The sequence below is a fragment of the Blennius ocellaris genome, assembly GCF_963422515.1.
Source record: "Blennius ocellaris genome assembly, chromosome: 1".
Classification (NCBI taxonomy): domain Eukaryota; kingdom Metazoa; phylum Chordata; class Actinopteri; order Blenniiformes; family Blenniidae; genus Blennius; species Blennius ocellaris.
The window spans coordinates 16510346-16534163 of NC_137650.1; the positions used below are offsets into that span (position 1 = coordinate 16510346).

Below are 23818 nucleotides of genomic sequence, written 5' to 3' on the forward strand. Positions count from 1 at the left end.
TGCAGCTCTATCCATGACAATGAGGTGAGATTTGATGTACTACAGCATAAAGGCGTTTTAGTTGGATATTAGAAATCATTGTAATACATTTAGAAATTAAAGTATAGTATTTTGCGATTTCGCATGAAGAACCATGTAGTATGTATCGATTCATCTCTGAACTTGAATCGCACAGCAGCACTTAAACGCACCACCAGGCCAGCTGTCAATCAGCGGTCACCTGACCCCAAACTCCGAGTCACGTGACTGATATTCCATCCTCGCCATTTTGCAATGTGGGAGAGTGAGAGAGGCCACTTTTTATGGCTGAAGAATAAAACTACACTTTTTGTATGCGCCGAGGACTTCAAGAGCGGCCGAGCTTTTTACTGCCAGTGAGTATAAAAACCTCCGTGTCGGGACGCGCCTGCGCGCCAACGTCACAGCCGTGACGCCCTTGTTGCACTCGCGTGGAGCTATTAGCATTGACATGCTAACAGAGAAGCTAGCAGATGTGGTTTTATTTTAGGCTGAGGAGTGTGGAAAAGCTAAATATTGGGAGGGAAATCATAGAGGAGAGAGTGTGAGTGGATATTAGAGGGGAAGCGGCGCCAGTGTGGACGTTATTTTTCCCCCGTGGGGCGACATATTTTTAGATCCTGACATAACAGGTGATCATCTGAGACACATGATGGTGTCAGCCCCATCCAGACTCACTCCAATCCTCACTCCAGGATCTCTTATTCAGATTGCGAGGGAAAGCAGAAGCAGGAGAAAAGAGGAAGGCGATCTGCGGTCAGAAAGAGGAAAGTTATGGACACTTAAGTTGTACTCGTTTCCTCCACGGTCACGGTTGTAAACACATACACGTGTTCCCAAGAGAACAGAGAGAGCTTATCACCCCCCCGTCACACTCATCAGGCTCTCTGACTGCCTTCTATTCAGGGTAATCAGCTGATTTCAGCCAGGGTCAATACTGTGCTGATAACTGTGAGCCTGTAAAACCACTAGCGACAAGTATATATTTGAACTAGATGATGTTTTTTGTAGACAAAGAAAATCTGCAAAAGTAAAACAAATTATGGAACTCAAATTACTTCCTAAATCAAAGTCTTGATGTGAAGTAATGCAAAATGTGACGTAATATAATGTCCAATTCACAGCATAGTTGTGAATGATGTATGATAATCAGATGTGTAACAATTCATTATGTATAGATAATACTAACAGGAAAAGTTAACTTTTTCTATTGTTTTGACTTCTCCATTCTCAGGCACTGATGGGAAAAACACATTACATTTACAACTTCAGTTTGTAAATTTAATTTGGAAAATATTTTGGTTTTAATTGTTGATTTGAGACTAGCTTCTTCTGCTGTTGCTAAAAAAAAAATGCAAAAAATGTATCACAATGTTATGGGTTTGATTCCTCATCTCTCATTGAGTCCTTTCAACACTGTTTTATACAATTTAAAACACTGCAGACAACATGAACCAAATTGATCCATTGATTTTTTAACTGTGTAATAACATAAAAAAACAACTTTAAAAGCCAGGTCACAAAATAACAAACTGTAGCACATTGTCCTGAAACAGTTTTGGGGAAATCGATTAAAGTTATATTTGATAATTCTTTATTAATTGTCTCCCGTTTTGTTGAAATACAGAAAAAATGAAGAAATTATGGCGACTGAAATAGACTTGATCTGATTGTTCACTTGCACATTTTGACATTGAGGTTCAGGAAGATCTGAGTTTCATATCACAATCCCTGAACTGGATGTTTTCTCAGTTCTGAACTGTAAAACCTTTGTGACTTCCTGCTTTGTCCCCTCTTGTCTTCCAGGCCATGGAAGAGATCAGCAGTGTTGCTGTCCTCATCTCGCAGTCGTCCTCCCCGACTCCGCCAGCGCCGCAACCTCAGAGCCACAGCCCACAATCTGCCGGAGAAGGCCTGTCACAGATCTCCAAGCAGAGACACGCCAGCGACTCTCTGGTCCAGGTCATTGAGAAGCTCAGCAAGATCGTGGAGAAGCGGCCTCAGCGCCGCTGCGCCTTCCTTGGCCAGAAGAGAGGGATGCAGCTGGAGGAGGCGTCACAAGGCAGCGGCGAAGCGTCCTCCTGCAAAAGGGCTAAGAGGAACTGTCGGGACACCGATGGTGCTCTTTCTCCGCCTGCAGCGGGGGACAGTAACAACAACAACATCCCGCCCTCGGTGACAGAGGTGGCAGGAAGCCCGGACCAGCGGCGGACGGTGACGTGCTACCAGTGCAGCCTCTGCCCCTACCTGTCCCAGACGCTGCCCCTGCTCCGGGAGCACTTAAAGCAGCACAACGAGCACCACAGCGACCTGATCCTCATGTGTTCCGAGTGCCACTTCAGCTCCAGAGACCACCGGCAGCTGGAGGCTCACGTCCGCCTGCACTTCGATCACGGAGGCCACCTCGGAGGCGGTCCGGACTCTTTGAAGAAGCAGGACGAGTACTGGACGGGCTTACACTGCACTCTTGGAGCCGAAGAGATCAAGAGCCCCGTCGACACTCTGAAGGAGCTGCCGCCGAAGAAGAAGTGGTACAGCTACGAGGAGTACGGTCTGTACCGCTGCCTGATCTGCAGCTACGTGTGCAGCCAGCAGAGGATGCTCAAAACCCACGCCTGGAAGCACGCCGGCCTCGTCGACTGCTCCTACCCCATCTTCGAGGACGAAGACGAAGGTTTCCCAAAGAGGGACACCGCAGCAGCTGTTAACGGTGCTGCGAGCAGAGAGGAGATCGTGGTTCTGTCCCCAGTTGTTCAAGAGAAGAACCTGCAAAAGATTCCCGCTGCCTTCAAGCTGCAGCTCTGTGTGCCTGTGAACGTCGACGACAAACAAGATGCCTCAAATCTCCACATCTCCAATCTCAGCCAAAGCCCGGAAGCGGCAGCAGCAGCAGAGGAGGAGGAGGAGGAAGAGGAACATACATACCCTATCAAAGACCTGGCTTCTGAGGAGCCCGCAGTGGAAGTGCAGGTGAAAACAGAAACCGAGGTGGAGGCGGAGGTGGACGACAGCTTACTGTCGTCAGCTCAGAAGATCATCAACAGCAGTCCCAACACCGCCGGACACATCAACGTGATCGTTGAGCGCCTCCCTTCAGCCGAGGATTCAATCCTGACCACCAACCCTCTTCTCCTCGGCCCAGAGGACCGAGAGAAGAGCTTGTTGGCCGTAAAGAAGGACGAGCAGGAGTTTATCGGAGCGACCAAAGAGGAACACAGTTCTGCTGAGAGCCAGACGTCAGTAGCCGATGTGAAATTATCAAAAAGTAACGATTTGTCAAGCGATGAGAACGTTCCCCCGGCCGGTCGAAAGAGGACGCACTCAGAGTCTCTCCGCCTTCACTCGCTGGCTGCCGAAGCCCTGGTTGCCATGCCGATGAGGACAACAGAGCTGCCCACCACCAGCTCTAAGGCGAGTCTGAAGAGCCTCGCCACGCAGGCGCAGAACCACGGCGCGGTCCAGAAGGCGAGCGAGGCGGGGACGGCAGCCGCTCTGCTGGACCTGGAGCTTCGCGGTGACGACAGGGAGGAGGAGCTCGGACCGCTGGCTTATGTCGAAGGGGATGAAGAAGGTCCTGCAGCCAAGGCAGGCATCAGCCTCTCTCTGCTCACCGTCATCGAACGACTCCGAGAGCGCTCGGACCAGAACGCCTCGGACGAAGACATCTTGAAGGAGCTTCAGGACAACGCCCAGTTCCACAACGGCGCCGTGGCCGGAGTGGTGGCGGGGGGCGGGGGAGGGGGCTACGTGGAGGGGCTGGTGGGCACCGCCGAGAGCGGGCTGGTGGATTACATCCCTGGCAGCGAGAGGCCGTACCGCTGCCGGCTGTGCCGCTACAGCAGTGGCAACAAGGGCTACATCAAGCAGCACCTCCGGGTGCACAAGCAGAGGGAACCGTACCAGTGTCCCATCTGTGAGCACATCGCCTCGGACAGCAAGGACCTGGAGAACCACATGATCCACCACTGCAAGAGCCGCATGTACCAGTGCAAACAGTGTCCACACGCCTTCCACTATAAGGTGAGCTCACTCCCACTCGTCCATCCACACAGACACGGTCCAGTGTTTTCAGTACGATTCTTTAGACGAGAGGTGTCAGACATTTTAGTTCAGGAGCCACATACAGCCGGGGTTTCGGTGTCATGTTGTGTCACTATTCTGAAGAAATTTGTTGAAGAATCAATGTTTTCCTGGAAATTTCTCCAATTTCCTTGGTGGTTTCGTCAGAATAGACCCTCTCGCAGGTCGGTTTCACTCTAGTTTCGGCCCAACTGACTTTATGTTTTTCAAGCTCTGATCTTGACCAACAAAGTCTGACAAATATGACCTATGTTTCTCAAAGCTTGAAGAATCTAAAACACAATTTGTCCTGTACTTCGGTTCACAACGTCTTCTTGAGGAAATCTTAAAATTAATCTTATAGATGCAGTAATTAATGCAAATTCTTCAAAAGTCCTTAGTTACTGCATTGAATGTTGGAAATTTTATGTTAATAAGCAGTATTTTTATTAATAAAGATTCCTTTACAGGTGAAATCTTGTTTTCTCCTTGAAAAAGGAATGTTGCCGTAATTTCAGCACTATAAGCCACTATGTTTTTAACATGCTTTGATCCCTGCAGCTTAAGCAATGATGTGGCTAATTTATGGATTTGTAAGGGTTAACAAGCTTCATACTGCCAATACATTTAGCCTCAACAAATCTGATTAATGAAATTGCCAAACAGGTTACAGTGAACCAATTAAATTGTTTTCATTGATCCGGTTGAATTACCAGTAAATCAAAAGCAATCACACTAAATTCTTCAGATCAGTCTGCCTGCATTTTCTGTGTAAATATCCCATACCCTGGGTGATGCGTTCAGGTGCATCACGTAGCTCTGACCTGCTGCTCTCCATGACTGACCAATCGTCGTCCTCAGAATCACAATCGGCAAATAACCGATAAAATACCACCACCACCACAGGAGCCGTGTTTAAAACTTGTTTTTTCCTTTCAAAAAAAAAATTTCGGTAAAATTTCCCACCAAAACATCCCACACAAATATTAATTTTGTGACTGTAAACTGCATTGAAATAATGACCCCATGACCTTCCTAATATGAAGAAAAATGGGTCTTTGCCAGACATAAAAAGCCAACAAGAGCTTTTTAAACCTGTTTTGGACATGTTCTTTTTTCTCTATTGTATACAACGAGCTGAAGCCTAAAGTATCAGATTGAAGTTCGGGACTGCAGAGGCGGGTTGATGATGCTGGCAAAGGATGAAACTATTGATTCCTCTTGTATCGGGGGAGTCCATCTGCAGCAGAGATGATGAAGTTCTTCATAATATCCTGAAGATGTGGTATTTGGGCCGAGAGCGAGCTAATCGCGCGGGGCGTGTGTCGGAGCCAGAGGTGGTGTTGGAGAGTTTGAGAGTGTTTTTAAACCTGCAGCTCAGGAGAAGCCAATCATCATCTTCCTGTGTGTTTCATCTGCTCCAGAGTCAGCTAAGGAACCACGAAAGAGAGCAGCACAGCGACATCGGCGACACGGCGGCGCTCACAGCCGTCACCGAAACCGTGACCATTGTGGAGGAAAGTGAGCAGATCACAGGTGAACGCCGTCACATTCAGTCACTAGTAAACCATTGCGGCACATACGGGTTGCATGATATGTCTGTTTTAAAATTTGGTCCAAAAAGAGAAAAGCAAGTCATTTCCCACAAAAGTTATTTCCCACATTGAGTGTACAGTACATTTATCACAAATCATATCACAATCACAATCATCAATGTCGTTATGTCATGTTTCAATGATATCATGCAGTCAGAATAACATTTTAATCATTTATTGGTGTCATAAGCTGCACCTGTCTAAAGACTGAAGCCCCGTTTACACAACATTTCAAGTGCAAAGTCATCGCTTTTGCATTTTCGTTTCAGAAAATGCTTACATTTACACTGCAACATTCTGAAAATGATGTCTGTGTAAAAGGACAAGCAAAATGCATGGGAAGTTTTCAGATTTCAGGTGTTGCGTAAACGAGGCCTGAGATGTTGCACGTGTTTCCCCTCGCAGCGAGAAGGATGTGGGTTCATCAGCCCAGGGCCATTCTGTGTGGAGTTTGCATGTTCTCTCCTTGTGTGCGTGGGTTTCCTCCGGTCCAAAAACTGAATGCATGTGAGGTGATGCTAAATGGCCCCCAGTTGTGAATGTGAGTGTGTGGTTGTTTGTCTGTCTCTATGGACGGATAGAAACACTGCAGCCGACTGGGGACACGAGCTGAGCCACATACCAGAGTTTGCACAAATATACAAAAACAATGAGTGTCAGATTGAATTACATTATGTAAAATGTATGCAGGATCATTGATCCTGGAATTTTCCCTCTAAGGATTGATAGTGTTCTAAAATGTAAAAAAAAAAAAAAAAAAAATGTTATTGATCACTGGGTGGAAAGATCTCATCAATTAGCAAAAGTAGAAGCATCAGTAAATCTGAGTTGATTTTGATTAATATTCAAAAGGTTGTAGTTGATATATTAATATCAGGATTGTCATGGTTTATCTTTTCCACCTCAGCCTTAACTACTGAACTAAAGGATGGACGTGGTCTGGTTCCCTCTAATTCAGAAAGAATTGTTTCATTTGGACTCCGGGATCAGTTCAGGTGGTTCATCTGATTAGGATGCCCCCTGGTTCCCTCCCATTAGAGGGTTTCCAGACTGGTACTTCGGTTTATCATCGAGGGCACTTGGGGGGGAAAAAAACTCTGGATCAGAGTTCTTAAAGATTCATCTGAGATTAAAATGTGGCGGCAAAGAGCTCAATGAATCTTACAAGGGTGTTGTCCCTCGGACAGCACTGCTCACTTTGTTGTTGTTTTTTGCAAACTCAGTGAACTTCTTCCAAGTAAGATGGCGCGCCTGGTGTTTACAACGATCGATTAAAACTCAAGTAGTCTTTGGTGTTTTTGTTTCAGAGTAGTCTGACAGTGTTTCAATAATGATTGCGATGCTCATAAAAGTTTACTTTTCCCTGTCCACGTGGATAGCACGTTTCAAGACAAACCCACCATCATATAAACCAAAGTGTTTTGTTAGGATCAGATCACCAGCCCTGCTGTATCCTCCTGTGTGACGTTCTGCTTAAAAATGTTGACTTCAGATGTTGGCAGGTATCAAACTGATTAGTTTTTGCACTGTCCCTAAGAGCATTTTTTTTTTTTTTTTTTAATCTGACGTGTCGTCTCGACAGAATGCGTCACGCAGAAAGTGTACAAGTGTGACGTGTGCAACTACACCAGCTCAACGTACGTCGGAGTGAGGAACCATCGCAGGATTCACAACTCGGACAAGCCTTATCGGTGAGTGTCAGACGCCAGTCCCCTTCTCATCCAGACGAGGGTCGGGGGGGGATTGAGGCTTATCGTTGGTTTTTAAAATAGTTACACTCAGGAAATGTTTACACAACACCATTTTAAGTGAAAACCCGTTGATTTTGCTGTTTGTTTCTGAAACGTTTCACATTTACACGGCAATGTTTTGAAAACTGTCAAAACACAGAAAACCATGTAATTTTCATGTTGGGCCACTAGTTGGTGCTGTTTGTTTTTACAATGAAACCACACACACGTGCAGCAGAGAACAATCTGCTCCAAACACACAAATTGATAATGACATTTGTTGCCAAAACTTTTAATAGTCAAATTTTATCAAGTCGTTGTTGCAGCCCAAGTGTAAACGTAACATTTTTTCTTTTTTTTTTTTATCAGACGAAGTACCGTCACACATTGTCGAGTAAACGGGGCCAGACTCGAAGCATTTCCAAAAAGTTCAATGTTGGAAGTTGTTTTAAAAAAAAGTTGTTTTACGTGCCACTGAGGAGTGTTGTTATGGAAACTGATCCCCAAAACACAGCAAAAATGTTCCATTTTCACTTGAAACTGGAACTCGGCTTCTCAGTGCAGAAGCGTTCATCTAATGGTCTTCGAAATGCTTTGGCACACTCACTTGCAGTCGCATTGGAGTTAATTTAGGACTGTTTTACTATCAGAAGCTTTATAACGATACGCAAATCGACTCCAGCAGCAAAGCCTCAAGTCGTATGTCGCTCATTACAGAGTTCACAGGTGTGTCCTAAAGCCGACAGCTGAATGAGAATACGATTCTCCAATCATTGGTAAGTAAAGAAAAAAAAAAAATCCTCACGTACTCCTGAGCTTCACAATAGTCCCACAAGAGGAGCGCGCCGCAGCTGCTTTCCCCCAGCTGGAACGTGGCGCTGCAACACAAATGGGCCTTTTTATTTGTCACTCACTGTAAGCTCCGTGGAGGGAAGTGGGAACTCCACTCCTCCAGTAATAATTTGGACTTTGTGTCATCGCTGAGGAGGACTGCCAGTCACATTTCAGAGGAGCCTTTTTCCGTTTGTCCCAGAGGAGAAATGAAAGCAAACTGGCTGATAACACAAACCTGAGCAAGTGCAGATAACAAACACAGCAGGAAAATCCGGCAATTTGTTCTGAGCTTTTGAGTTCCTGTCAAAAAACGGTAATGAAAGATGTCTGACAAAAGAAACGGTCTATAAATCTGAGCCCATTTTAAATTTACCATTGAGATCCACATTGCAAAATGTTTGGTATCCTTTTTCTGACTGACTTACTTACTTGAAATTTGCTTTGCAATCTCTTTTTGTAGACATTCTTTTCGTTTGAGGGAATTTTTACAGAGGATAACCAACAAGCTCTCTTGCTCCTCCTTCACTTAAATAAAGTCATACGAAGAATTTTCTGAGGTACTGTAACTGGTTTCTGTTCACTTCCTACTAGAAGTCACATGATCAGTCAAACTACTAAAACAGTGTGAAAGCTGATACATGCTACTGTTTCTACAGTACGTACCCGGCAGCGCGTAGCCTCTCCACAGTCCTCTCATGCTGGAAGATCTGTGTGGAGGATCGTAGTTCACCACCATAACACAAGGGGGCATAGGAGAATTGGTCAAAACTGCTCGGCAGTATTTATTTTCGACTCATGATGAGCAGTTTGGCACAGAGTTTGAGAGTGACGCTGTGAATTTTAGCTTCGGGTGTGAACCAGCAGACTGTAGCGGAGAGCCGTCGTCCACATTATCTGAGGTGTGCAAAGCGTTGTGGACGGAACCAAAACCAGAACTCTGTTGCCCGGCTCCTGGGTGAAGTGCTATACCCTCTACAATCTAACAGCTCCCACAGCTTCTGACATCCCCCATGATCTAGTCAAGCTGACCAATCACAGCCCTCGTGGTGTGCCTACTTCCTCTTGCATTCTGTGTCTTGCCTTCGCGTATTTAGAAATTGTTGGCGTGCGCTGGGCAACACAGCGGCTGTGTAGACGTAGTTTGAGGCTATGCAATTGCATGTGGAGTACGATGGAGTACTATAGTCTGGAGAATGCGTCACGTATCACTTCTTTGTTTGCGTCCTTGCTTGCTGTGTTCATACTTTTAGTGACTGAAGATCAAATGCAACACCGTCGCCTTGTGGCCAAATTGGGGGAACCCGGGATTGGAAACGTTCCTCTGAGATTTTATCGACTCATTTTTCTGAAACAGAGAGAACAGGGAAAAATGTGTCCATTATTTTAAACATAGAGCCAATTAACATCCCCTCCGTCCTGTACGGCAGCTTGGACAAACAATATTCTTGATTGCCTTTCAGTGTCGGAATAGTTTTTGCTCCTGCAAGAGGAAGAGACATGAAATCCCCTCCTGTTGATGCCTTTATTAGAAACTTTAGCATTGCTTTTTAGATATAAACATAAGCTGATTATCCAATACAAAAATAAGCAGAAGGACAGATACAGAAACAAATGATTTTGATACTTGAAGAATAATGACAGAAAACAAGTTGAAGCAGCAGCACGTCTCATTTATAATGGGTGGCCAGTTAAAGTCCTTAATCACAATCAGGTTTTAAACACGACTAAATGCTCATTTCACTGTGCAGGAGGTTAACATGAAGCATCTGGCTCAGGTTATTCACGCTTTCAATCATAAACCTTCCCTCTTGTGAGGAACAGTGGAGAACCAGTTTTAACAGACTTCCAGTCAGTCAATTATAAAGTCAGAATGTAAGAAATTACAAGAAGATGGTGACTAATTCATCAAGAGCACATGCCTCATAAGTCGTAGAGTGAAATGGCAAATGTGAATTCAGCTTCAGCCACAAGTCAGACTGATGAAAGAAAAAAATGTCTGTCTCATTGAGATTGATGATTAAGGGAATTGGCGAGAAGTTGATGCAGTAGAGAAACAGGAAGGGAAGGAAATCGGTCAATAACCAAGCCTTGTTGAATCACCTTTCCACAGATTTTTATTATTTTATGGCAATCTCTTGTTTTACTGCGACACCGGGTTGGTTATTTCATATTATCTGGAAGTCCTATTTCGAAAAGATTTTAGTCAGTTTAACATTTTCACTCCAACCATCATGCTAAAAGCTGTTCGACAGCCACCTCACCTCTGTTTCTGGATGTAACTTGTTTTTAGTTACTTTACATGGATTGAATCTCTAAATAATAATTTTTGTCACAAAGTGGGTTTAACAGTTCAAGGATGTGTCAGGTGACCAATGTGAACTTAAAAAGTTCAGTTGGATGGTTACAAAGAATTGAAACAGTTTTCACACTATGCTGGAGCTACTTTTTACATAGTGTTGAAAAAAATCGATTGGAAAGTGATTTCAGGCTTTCTCCTTTTGGTGATGGCATTGTTTAATTTGACAGGTTTCAGTTGAATCCTGACAATAACTATTAGTTCACCACCACATGTGACACGACAACGTGATATTTCACTGTCTAAAATAGATTCTGTGCAGGTTTTTCGGCTCAATTTCACTCATCCACCTCTCAACATTTGAGTCTTGTTTATGCTTCACGTCAAGCTCATAACATTGTCGCTGAGCCAAATTTCTATACAAGAGATACGAGTTTTTAAGAAAGCATAATATGTTGCAGCATGACATGTTCCTTCAAGCTAAATTCAACCGATTTGTATGCTTTTATCCATTAAGTTTCTTGGAATCAGTCATTATCAGATGTCAAATCTGTTTCCTGCAGTGAGGCCGAATTCTTCTCTGATAAGACGTGCTGCACCACTAGATGGCACTAGCAGCCTTCTAATGTTGTGACCAGCAACTGCAGTGTGTGCGTGTGTGCGTGCGTGTGTGCGTGCGTGTGTGCGTGTGTGTGTGTGTGTCCAACATCATCCATCGTGTGAACTCTGTGCACACGCGCGTTTGTGTCAGCTTTTTTTTCTTTTTTCTAAACCCCCAAAGTCAAATGTAAAAAAGACACGTTGTGTCCTCACGGTGGAAAAGGTCGGGTCGTTTTCAAATTGCAGCTTCCAGACGGAGCGATTTCCACCGTGTGTGAGCAAGAGATCATTCAAACTGTCAATTCAGTTATTTTTCTACTTGGATGACACCCAAGCCTATGTATAATCCAGTTTTCACAACTGCTGTATATTTTGTGGTTTCTGCTCAGTGTTCAACTTAATTTTTCTTTATTTGTAGAGCTCTAATCACCTAATTCACAGCATTTTATGTTATGAAAATAATGATGTAGTACTATCACCGCTTCTGATATATATTGTTAGTGAGTTAAGTAAAAAATTATAGATAAAAAAAAGTAATCCATGTCTGGGGATCAGTGAGTGTCTTTAATGGTGGCATTTGTACACATCTGTTGCCAATGTAAACACACAGTCGTCGTCCTCTGCTCTTACCGGAGTCCAGTCGAGCCTTTTGAGATGATCATCACACAGTAATCCAGCCTGTGCAAGGTGACCTGCAGTTGTTGTTTAACAACCGGGTGTTGGTGGGTGTTGCTAGCAGCAGTCTGGTTGGTGCAGGTTAAAGTTGCTTCATGTAGTTGGTGCAGGTTAAAGTTGCTTCATGGAGTTGGTGCAGGTTAAAGTTGCTTCATGTAGTTGCGCATTGCTCCAGTGGAGGGATTCGATGTTGACGTCTCTTGATGTCCCGAACCGCTATGATGCCTCTGTTGCTCTGATTAGTGGCAGGTGGACACATGACAGTTTTCCTGCACCTTTTTTTGTGAATATAAGTCTAAGCTGATTCGTCTGGAGACGACTCGTGTTGCATCTCTTATTTCTCCGTCTGTGAGATTATTAAATAATTATCTTATCTTATCTCATCGAAACTCAACCCCACCTTCTGCAGCAGTTACAAACAGTCTGTCGAGTCCATCTACACGGTTCAGTCGTCAGTTCTAACCTGGAGTAGGGAATGCCCACCCATGATCCCGTTCGCCTCGTCTTCTTATTCAAACTATTTGAAACAATACTGACTAATATAGACAAAAGCTGCAGCTTAAAGAGACCCTTTGACTCAGTCGTCTCCATAACAGTGCGGTTCTACTCAAACGCTTCAAAAAAGGTTTCCTGCTTTTCTGACATTTCCCAAACAAAGTGAGCACTCGATGAAACGAGAAAGTAATCAGGAGATTAATTACGAGGATGATCATTAATCGCAGGGCCAAACTGAATGCCACCCTGTAAAGGTCGACTTTCAGATCCCACAGTGTGATTTTCTCAAACTTGATATCGATTTGGCACTGTGCTCACACACACGATACACGTTTACAATCTGATGTCATTAACGGAAAGATTTTCATCTGAATGGATCAATGAGGACTTCAGCGTGGGTTGCACAAGTTGGAACCAGCACTTTTTTTTTTTTTTTTTTGTCTCTTTTTTTCTTTTTTGGCTCTGAGCTCCAGCACTTTGGACCAGAAATGAAAGAGTTTTGGGTTAAAGTGCTGACTTTGAGCTTCCACCGCAGTGCGGGAGGATAATGACAGGGCTTCGGCTCTGCACTGTTCGACACCCAGGGTGGATGTAAACATCCTCCGATAAAAGGTGGAACTCTGTACTTCACTGACACACACGCGCGCGCGCCATGCCACTTGTAGAAGCATGTCTTTCACCATAGTTTCATGCTTTTACTTCATGTTTGATCCTGTCATTAGCACAGGCTGCACAGTGAAGTGTTGCCACAGTTTGTGAAACCTTATTTCGTTGTAGTGTAGCAGTACAACATGAAAGCAAAGCAGACGCTGGACTGAAATATACTTTTTTTTTTATTCTTACACTTTTCCATCCACGGAGTGCAGAAATGTCCATTATCACTGAGATACATTGTATTACAGGAACTAGAAGCTCCATTATCATTCCATTTCCTTCAGATCGCCTGTAAATAATTTCAATCCAAACCCTGTCCTTGACTGTACTGTAGCAAAGCGGTAAATTATTTTTTTTAACAGGTGAGATACTTCTTTAGTTGGTAGTAAGACCCAGCTGGAGAGATGGTAATTTTTGTCATTCTATGCATAGCTATTCCTTCCTAAGTCTGACGTGATTTTAGAGCAGACTAGTCTGTCATACCTGGAATGTTCTGACAATGTGGAGGACTGTTTCTTTTGATGCATCTAAGAACAAATGGTGTTAGCCATGAGTAAATCTGTTTTTGATGGCATTAATTACAAAAGTAGCTGTGCAGCAGTCTACCTTTTATTCAATATTGGGGTCACTGAGGGCGAGAGAGGGGAATTTATGGGAGAATGACACAGATTGACTGGCAAAGTCGCACCATTGGACTGCAGAGTGCCCACTGGCCTTTGGCATTGCAGTATTTGGCAGACAAAAGCAACATAGCGGCAGATAGGCTTAATTGTTAAGCTGAAGGCCAAATACTGACAGTTATTCCGCATTGGTCAGCTGAAGGCCACTTGGTGACAAATATGCGTCATTGGTCAGCTTAATGTTGTGGTCCCGACTCAGGAATTGGAAAATCATCTAAAAGCTGGAAGCTAACACACAAAATGTTAAAATCATTGGACAAACTGATTGTGTAAACGGACAACAATATGCCACTGGTCAGCTGAGTGCTACATCATTACTAACAATATTATTCCCGGTCTGTGTACTGATGCTCAGTTTCTGAGCTGAATGTCTCCTATTCAGTGAGGATCAAAGTGAGCTGGAGGCCAGGCAGTGATATAACACTGTTCAACTTAATTGTTCCTAAAAACATCCGTTTCATATCAAGTGTGTGAACTAGTGAAATGACAGAAGGACAAGTAAATGAGGCTTGAAAGGCCCTGCTGATAGAAAGTCCAATGTGGAGAGTGAGAATGAAATCCAGCGGCAGAAACGTCGTCATGTTGTCCTGTGAGAATCCACAAAGCAGGAAGTGTCTTTAAATTGAATTGAATCCCCCTCTAGCAAGGCTCTGGTATTTACTAGTTTACCACTACACGCCTCAGGCAAATAAATGTATTTGTTGTGATTTTTGTGCAGCTTGAATCACAAAGTATCCACAAGACAATCGGGATTGGGAAGTTTTCCAGCTCGTTGTCTGAAGTTCTGCCTTCGCATGAGAGCAAGTGTGAGATGTTTCATTGCTTTATCTGTTTGGGGGATTGCATTTCATCCAAACAAAGTGAAGCTAAACTATTGCATTTAGTTGAAGCAGTGTGCCAGGAGACTAAAAGTTGTTATTTTTTTTCCTGTTAATTGGTTTTAATGCTGTGCAACTGGGAATGAGTAGAGCACTGCTTCTGTTTGCAGACCTTGTACAGTTCCCTTTTTTTTTGCCTTCAAGCAACTCCAAAGCCAGTTTCATCTTCCAACTGCAACAAAGTAGAAAACACTGTGATTTATTCTTTTTCTGAAAGTGGCAATATCCACTCTGTTTTTGCTGCAAATCCCTTATCTCCCTCCGGGCTACGAACGAGGAGAAAAAGCAACACTCTGTCCTTAAATGTTAGACCCGACGTCCTCTCATACGCTTGCCGTCCGCCAGGTGCTGCAGCTGCGACTTCGCCACCACCAACATGAACAGCTTGAAGAGCCACATGAGGAGGCACCCTCAGGAGCACCAGGCCGTGCAGCTGCTGGAGCAGTACAGGTGAGCTCCCGACGGGACACCGAGTCCAGACCTCCGCTTGGTTCAAAACCCAAACGCTCGGACAGACTTGAGAAACCAGCTCCCTGATTGCCACTTTCGCTGACGGTGGGTGGAGAAGGTAAACCAGCGCGAGCGCTCTCAAAAAGCCGAGGCGTCCTCGGCTTTAAGCGGGGCGCTGATTGCTGATTTGCATCTCGCTCGGCACTCGTGTTCAGTACCCGCAGAGCTCCGTGTTTCCATACAGTGATGAGGCCTCAGACCGTCTCCTCGAGTGTCACTGAAGAGCTTCAGCTCAGCACTTCACCTGAGAGACAGCTCGCCTCTAAATTAGAAGAGCAGATATTTTTACTTTTAAGTCATTTTTTTTAGTCTAAATTCGGTCAGACCTCTGTGGATTTGATCTCTGGTAAGTGCATTTCAAACATTGCTCTCAAGCTCGTACGTGGGTGTGGTTGTCAAGCAACACTTCCAGTAGAGGGCAGTGACATTTAAGAAAGTGAAATATAGGTTTTAAATAAAGACACATCCTTTTGGTGTTTTCGTTTCAGAAAAGTTTTGCGTTTCCACGGCAATATTTTGAAAAGGATTTTCCTTCACATGGAAATGACAAGCACTGTGTAGTTTTCAGGAAACATTGTTCTTATTGTTCATCTACTGAACATGTGCACAAATACTAGTTATTACAGCCGTGGTGCACAGTTGCTGCGTTTCAGAAAGGTCGTGTTTTGCCCCGTTTCTGTGGAGACTGAATCGCAGCATTTTCAAAAAAGCTGTGTTTTCTGTGGCTCTGTGCACTGCTGTTGTGTAAACGGACTCCCAAAACACGACAGAGGTTTTTCTGTTTTCACTTGAAAATGCCGTGTGAATGGTGTGCTAAAATATCAAAAGCGGGACGCATTGTTAAGCATTGTAAGTACACACACGTGCACTGTCTTTTCTCAAAGGTATTGTCATTTCTGTTGTCTTCCAAATTCTGTTGCCTTCTTTGTTCTTTTCTCTGGTCTAACATGAGCAGTACAGCTCAACACTATCCCCACAGGTCATCAGTAGTATTACTCCATTTGTAACAAATCTGTCAGCTCCCTAAAAATGCATAACATTATGCAGTAATGAATGTAAAAGTCCAACAGAAAGGTCCATCTTTGTATGAAACAAAAAGCTAATCTGGGCCATAAATTCTGATGGGTGAAAATGACTCCTCTTGCTCTCAGCGTTTATCTGAACCAGTGAAATGAAGGATTTCAAAATGTATCCAGAGGTAATTACCAAGACGCTTTATGTCACTGTGTACTGGAGACGATCCCAGTTTACAACGTGCATCCATCGTTCATCAAATATACAGTCAAGCTCATCCACATGTACGGTCGTACATAATCGAAAGACTTGAGGAGAGAGATTGTTTAGGGCTGGTCCACACAGGAACGCCATTTCACATAAACACAGTTTTTGGTCGATCATCCACAGGGGGCGGCGTTGTAGGAGCCCGGAAATCTCAATATACGGTGATATTGATTTGAGGCCATATCGCCCAGCCTTCACCTATATAACTCTGAGTTATGTACAAGTCTATGAGCAGGAGTCAACTTCTATATTTCTATGTTCTCCATGTCTTTTTCTGCATTGTTTTGGTGCATTTGGTAAGTCACAGTGCTCCTAATATCCTTGGACATTGTGTTGAGCTGTGTTTATAGTGATATGTGGACAGAGTTTTTTTTTTTTGTTTGTTTTGAAAAAAGCCGTGCAGAAAAAAGATCGATTTCACTCGTGTGGACGTGTTCTTAGAATTTGACTTACATGGTATCAATGAAAGAGTGGGTGTTTTTGACCAAAAAAAAGTGGCAATCAAAAACACCCACTCTTTGACTGACGTCGTGTAGTCTGTTTGTTTGTGTTCAAACAGTGAGGGTTCGATTTCTAAGCAACTCGAGTCCCATCAAATTATTGCTTTTTACAACATTTCAAATAACAAGGAATTGCACTATCAATATTTTAGTGCTTTTTTTAATGAAAAGGTAAAAACAAACTGAGAGCAAATACATTAAATATAATCAAGTCTCTGAAACAAATAACCAGTGACACTTCAGCAGTTTGAGCTCACAAATGTTGTTTGCACAGTTCTTGTTATAGAGAGATGTTCAGTACCGTTGTCATTTCTCTCGACAAGCAACACCGGACCTGCTGGTGGTGGAGTGTTTAGAAGGGTGGGGGTGTGTGTGTGTGTGTGTGTGTGTGTGTGTGTGTGTGTGTGTGTGTGTGTGTGTGTGTGTGTGTGTGTGTGTGTGTGTGTGTGTGTGCGTGTGCGTGTGCGTGCGCGTGCGCGTGCGTGCGCGCGTGGTCAGTCCACCACTGAACGTCTCAGGATATACAACTTCTGCTGCTTCATAATGGTCTTCACCTTGTTTACTGCATTGATCTGGACTGATATCATTGTTAACTTTGTGCGTTACGGAAGAATTCAATCAGTAGTTTCAGTGTGCGCTCCAACAAAGTAAATCATCAGTCACAGTACAAACAGTGCCGGACAGTAATATCAATACAATCTAACGCAAACATTTTGAAGTCTAAGGTGAGTCTATTTGGGGTAGTAAAAGTCTGACAGCCAAATCTGATGTGTGCTTCCAAAAGGTTCTACTCCACATATTGGCAAGAGCTCATTCCCACAACATTTTCAAGTGAAAATGAAAGACACTTGTTGCATCTTGAATGTCAGTTTACGCGGTGAGAAAAGATCAGAACATTTTTTTTTTCCTCCTGAGTGTCATGATTCCCAGTCCATGTTCTCCTGGTACTTGGTAGTTTCATCGTTGACAGTCACTGTAATAGCAGTCCAACTTGGTCGTCTGTCCACGAGCATGTCGGTGTTCTCCCATTGTTAATGTTCAGAGAGGATTGTTCTCTGCGTATGCGTGGTTGCTCGATGTTATAAAATGAAGGGTTATTACATGCGCTCTCACAGGAGGAAGTGTGCTTGACTTCTTTACCCTTAATGACACTTGCTCGAAGCTTTTGAGTGCTTCTTAAATGTCTAATCCATAATACTTCTAATTTTGACAAATGACTTCACCAGTGTGCAGTAAATCCTATTTCCTGCCCTCCAACTCTTTGTCTCTGTCTCTCAAGCTCAGCGTTCCCCGTGGAGTGTGCAGTCGGGATGATTCCTCTTGATAGAAAGTTGTGGAAGGATTAGTAGAACCACAGTACACATATTAAATCAACTTCCACTTGATCCGCTCAGTCTGTGGCTGCTCCCCGCTCGCCTGCTCCTCCTCTTTATTTATTTATCGCTTTTGTTTCCTCTTCCAGGTGCTCCCTCTGCGGCTACGTGTGCAGTCACCCCCCCTCGCTCAAGTCCCACATGTGGAAGCACGCCGGGGACCAGAACTACAACTACGAGCAGGTGAACAAAGCCATCAACGAGGCCATCTCCCAGAGCAGCCGGTGAGTTCCTCCCAGGACGCGTGTCCATGTGTGCAGGCGGCAGAGTTTCATCTAGTGACGGGCAACCTTCGCAAGGGTCTTGAATCACATCAGGATGTCATCTGAAGTATTTGATGACAACTTTCGAGCTCGTTTGTGAGGCGGATGATGAGGGTTCAGGTGGTCGGACCGTTCCTGACTGTGGTTGATCTCCATCAAGCCAAATTCACAACATGAAGGACTTTTCCCTTCAGCCACCTGGAAACACATCAAGTGATGGACACGGTTGGGGCTGCTTCCCTTTGTAATCCTTTGACACTTTTTTGGAAGTCCAGTCTTTTTTTATCATATCTTTTCAGTGTAGTGGACGCAACACAACACAGCCCCAAGTGGAGACATCAGTGATGGTGCTATGAAAGTTTAAATGTTCTCGCCCAAAGAAAACCTCCACGACTAACTGCACACCTCCGATTTCCTCTATTCCTTCAATAGCTGCAGCTGTCATCATTGACCTACCTTCCACTGATGCTCCAAATACATTCTTCTTTATAAAGCACAAGCACACTTACAAAGTTACTTACAAAGTCTTTCAAACTCTCCCTTGTTTACATCTTTGTTTACCAGTTAGCTGTGCCACTCCTGTCTGTCCTGGTGTGTGGCGGTATTATCATTACAGCACTGAGTGTGTGTCCTCATGCTGATTCACAGCCCACTCATACACACACAGCTCCACGGTGCTCCGACAGTTCAAACCCTCCACGGGAGACTTCACTCTGTGATGTCTCTCTGCCAAAAGACCCCAAAAAACGCTTTGGGACCATCCATTAGTGTCCCCAGCAAACACTGCCACCAAATGTGTCTTTGAATCCCAGTTTTTTTAAATATTTTGTTTGTGAGACTTCATTCATGTGGCCTTTCAGTGATCACTCATTGTTTGAATCCTTTGATGCTAACGAGCTCTGAAAACTGCTGGAACAATTTCACTTTCTCCAACTTCAATGTTTCCCTGAAAAGAGCCAAACATTTATAGACAAAAAGACTCAGATCCACTGTAATCTGCAGAAGCAGAGTCAATACAGTAATCTGAGTATTTTAAAGGTAAGTGTTTAAATCAATAGCATGTCGAGATTCAAATTTAACGTTATTTAGCGGAATTCGTCAGCAAAATTGTTTAATTCATCAGAGGCAGTCATTTTCTACTTTCCCTACTTGATATGTGGAGAGAAATTCCCATGGTGTCGATAGGTGTTAAGAACAGATAGTATAAATGCTAAAAGAAAGTTATGCGAGATTTTTGTAGCTCATTAGAAAAGCTACACCAGAGAACTGCGATCTGCAGTGGTTGAGGACCAAATTAGATCATTTTTAAGAGTCATGGATCTCGGAAAAGGCGCCCCGAAGAGTGGCCTGCCTCCTGCCTCGGCCAATCAGTAGCCTGTCCTGTCACATTTTCCGGTCCACTCGGCTCGCTTGGAAACACGGTCAAGTATATTTTAGAAAAGTACTTGGTATCTATGGAATCACAGGAGTGCCAAAATTAAAAGGAAATAAATGTGGAAATATAAAGAGAATCAATAATACCAAAAATATACAAAGGTAGTCATATTCTTTTTCTATCTTGTCTTTGCTTATTACATTTTGTCAATGCTTCTCCTGTTTTGTCTTCGTCTTTCTTGTGCAATATTATAAATATAATTTTGTTTGTTTTGATAACACAAATATTTTGTTTGATTAAGAATCCGCTGGTTATGTTGGTTTTTGGTGTAATGTGGACGTGTCCACTCGTCGTATTTATATTTCCGGGTTTACCGATGAATAAGGGACGGCATTTGGGACTTGAGAGGAAACATTCGCTGTGTGACTAAGGTCGGCATACAGTGGCTATGTAGTAGCCTCTTCTCAATTCGTCCACATCCATGATATTTAACTTTCCCTCTCTTACTTCAAATAAATGTGCGTATGTATCTACTTCCTGCTGCTACATGGCCACTGTGCAACTCGTCACCCTGAACAGAAAGACCCGCCCACATATAATGGAAAAGCCTTCAAGGCGAGTCGGTGATTGTAGAAATGCTCCATTCGTGGCTTTTCCTGAATGTTCTGGGTGTTCTTGTGCTAAAGTACTCTGCCTGTGACTCTGTTCCCTCAGAGCTTCCCAGAAGCTGTCGGCGGGGCTGGAGCCGGTCGCAGAGCGCCCGGCAGCCCCCCGTTCAGAGGACAGACCCAGGGGTCCGGTGGACGAGCCACTCTCTCCAACACCCGCAACCAAAGACGGGCCGGCAGCCGACGGCTCCTGTGGCATCCCCGCGGACCCCGCACACTGGTCCGCCGAGTCCCCGGGCCCCCAGGAGACAGACGCCGCCCCACCACTGCCCCAGAGTCGCCCCCACACGACCCCGCTGGTGCCCCCCGGGCCGGGCATGGAGTACTGCGTGCTCCTGTTCTGCTGCTGCATCTGTGGCCTGGAGTTTACCAGCAAGGACCGACTGATGGATCACATGAAGGAACACGAGGGCGACATCATCAGCATCATACTGAGCCGGGAGCAGCAGGCCCAGACCGCAGAGTGACCCTGGGTGGGTGAGGGGGGGGCATGTCCACATTTGCAGGGGGTGGGTGCATCCACGCTTGCTGAGGGGAGGATTTGTCCACTCTCAGAAGGGGGGGGGAGCGGCACGTCCACGCTTAAAGTGGGGAACGTGCCCCCACCCACAGAAGGTGACGCGTCCATGCTGAGTGAGGGTGGGACTCGTCTACCCTCTGTTCAGCCGGCCCCCATCCCGGAGAAGATGTTAAGGTTTCCTCAGAGCGTCCGTTAATCCGTTAGATGTCCATGTCAAATAATTTCACGTTGTTGAATTTGACCTCTGACCCAAGTTCCTGGGCGACACGGAAGTTTTTACCTCACAAGAATCCCTCTGCCGAAACGAGCCGGGGAAGAAATCACAATCTGCTCCACTTTAATTCATTTAATAGTGACTGTAAGGCAGCTCTTTTATTGCTACTGTAATATTTAATGTATTTAATCCGACACGGCTAACAGACGTACAAACCCGTCACTGCCTCAATCAAGCATCACAGCTTGAACTTCATCTGATATTTAACACTTTATCTTTATGCATGTTAGCTTCCGTTATGCAAGTTTAAAGAGGAATATTTGTTGTTGGGTTGGTTTTTTTTTTCATGTTTTTGTTCGTATAAGTGTCTTCACTTGCAATTTCAATAGTTGAATCATTCATGAAGTAGCTTGTTTCAGGGGACAGAGAAGGTGGAGAGAGAGAAGTGGGAATGAGGATTCGTGTGCCGGCGAGCGAGGGATTAGCACGTGGACAAAAAGGGAAACTAGCATGGCTAAAGCTCTTATTTTCACTAAACGGTGCCTGTGTGTCCGACGGAAGGAACATGCTCACAATGTTCCAGACTTCTGATCGTGGTGCTTCTATTTATATAACTCATCCCGTTTCATCTTGTACATAGTTCTATTTTTATGAGCTTTTAATCTAAGTGTTTTTTAAACGGTCGCACATTTCAGCATCAAGCCAAGTCAGTGCAGTTCCCACAAAACATGAAATCCAGCTGGACGCTGGCAAAAATAACATTTGTAAGAAGGTTTTGTTTGTTTTTATTTTCCCAAATAAAGACTAATTTCTCAGACAAATTTGTAACTGTACAGTTTGGTCTCAAATGTTTTCTGCTGATTCTGGATTCTGATGCATTTTTATTGGGACTGTCAGTTAACAATAGGACATTAATATTTTAATAGATAGATAACTTTAATCATCCCCGAAGGGAAATTGTTTTGTTGCAGCAATCTGGTACCTAGTGGGGGTGCATAAAAAAAACCCTTTGAGACATCAATCACAGAGGGCTTCGCTTTTTGTCCCTCCAAAGCACCCGTACCATCTCAGATATTCACTTCCTGCTAAATTCTTGATGCAGTACTGTCTCAAAAATCTTAACAAAACCTTCCAGGCCCTGTTTACATGATGTTTTCAAGTGAACACGCAAATCATTGAGACAGCGTTTACACAACAATGTTTTTCGAAGACACGTTTTGAAAACTGCACCCAACTGTTGGAAATTCATGTCAGATTGCTGCTAATAGCCCTCCACACAAAATTACTTTATTTTGATGAATTCCACAATATTTGCTATTTTTCGCTGGATTCCACTTTAAGGATTTTGTGGTCGCGTCCATATCTACGGAACTTCAGAGACGCCACGTTGGATTGATGAGATTGAGGCAGAGGAGTTGAAGTTATCGTGACGTTCCGCCATGATAGTCGTGAGAGGAAACCAGAGTCCTCAGAGAAAAGCTCGGAGAGAACATGCTAACCGAGCGTGATGCACATTGATGAGCTCTCAACTGTTTGCTGCATAATGCAGTCCTGTCATGCACGACAGTGTCACACTCATTCATCAGCGTGGCCCCCTCACCCCAACCCCCACCCCTCCACCTGCCATCCGCTCTGGCTGAGGAAATGAAGATAAAATGGAAAATCCATAATTCATCCAGTCACCACCACCTGACAGAACAGCCTGACACCGCGTGGGGAACAAAATGAAGCCTCTATCTCTGAGACCCGATACCTGGCCTGGATTCCTCATTATCACAGCAGATAATTATTGTCGAGCTTTTAATTTACAATCCGACGTGGACGGTTTGACGATGAGGTCGACGAGCTGCTCGGGGAAGTCAAATAAATAAATCAAAGACGGTATTGGAAATCTTTTCTTTCCAACAACATGAAATGAGCAGAAGATTTAGAGAGTATGTGGAGCTTCAAACACATCTAGATTTGTTTTTAAATTACCGTATTTTCCAGACTATAAGACACATCTCAGTTCCACCATTAAGAGTTCCTGTAGGAATATAGAAGTTGCTCGTGAATAGAAGTCTTTTAGGCAAAAACAACAAAAAATTGACATTTCTGGTCTTCAAAGTACAGTAATGAAATAAAATGAAGATATCGAAGAAGAGTATTCTAAGTTACTCGGGTTCGAATTGTCCTTGTCTGGTTTTGTCACCGTTTACTTTTTTTCAGTACAAGAACTGGCTTTTCCCACCTTGTGTCTTGGCCCACCCATCCACCCCAACCTGCTTCTTCAAACACACAAACGGACATCTACATCTAGATATTACACAAATTTGACCTAAAGGAATGTCATTAAGACTTCTGAGAAGCAAACTGAGTAACGCTAAGGAGATTTTTATTGTGGAACTTCATTGCGGGGGGGTATACATTTGACAAACGTTGGACAAAATGGCCAAATTCTAAAGTTTTGATGGTAAGACAGCTGGATCATGGAGGCCCGTCGCTCCCAGTAGTGTTGATTTCCTCGGCTGCTGTTTCCGTAATAGGAGTGTTTTATGGAACAGGATTGTTAGTCCTGTGTCCAGCCCTCAACCTGGAGGGCCAGTGGATTGCACTTCGAT

The 23818-nt window shown here is 44.1% G+C and overlaps 1 protein-coding gene across 1 annotated transcript; it reads left to right on the forward strand.

Moving 5' to 3' along the window:
* Positions 1-277: 277 nt before the first annotated feature.
* On the forward strand, positions 278-22028 carry znf507 (zinc finger protein 507). The gene is made up of 7 exons (XM_080499332.1): positions 278-374; positions 1825-4038; positions 5502-5613; positions 7255-7363; positions 14860-14964; positions 18268-18402; positions 20531-22028. The coding sequence occupies exons 1-7, from the start codon at positions 333-335 to the stop codon at positions 20949-20951; spliced, it is 3138 nt and encodes a 1045-aa protein (XP_080355458.1). The 5' UTR covers positions 278-332; the 3' UTR covers positions 20952-22028.
* The last annotated feature ends 1790 nt before the right edge of the window (positions 22029-23818 follow it).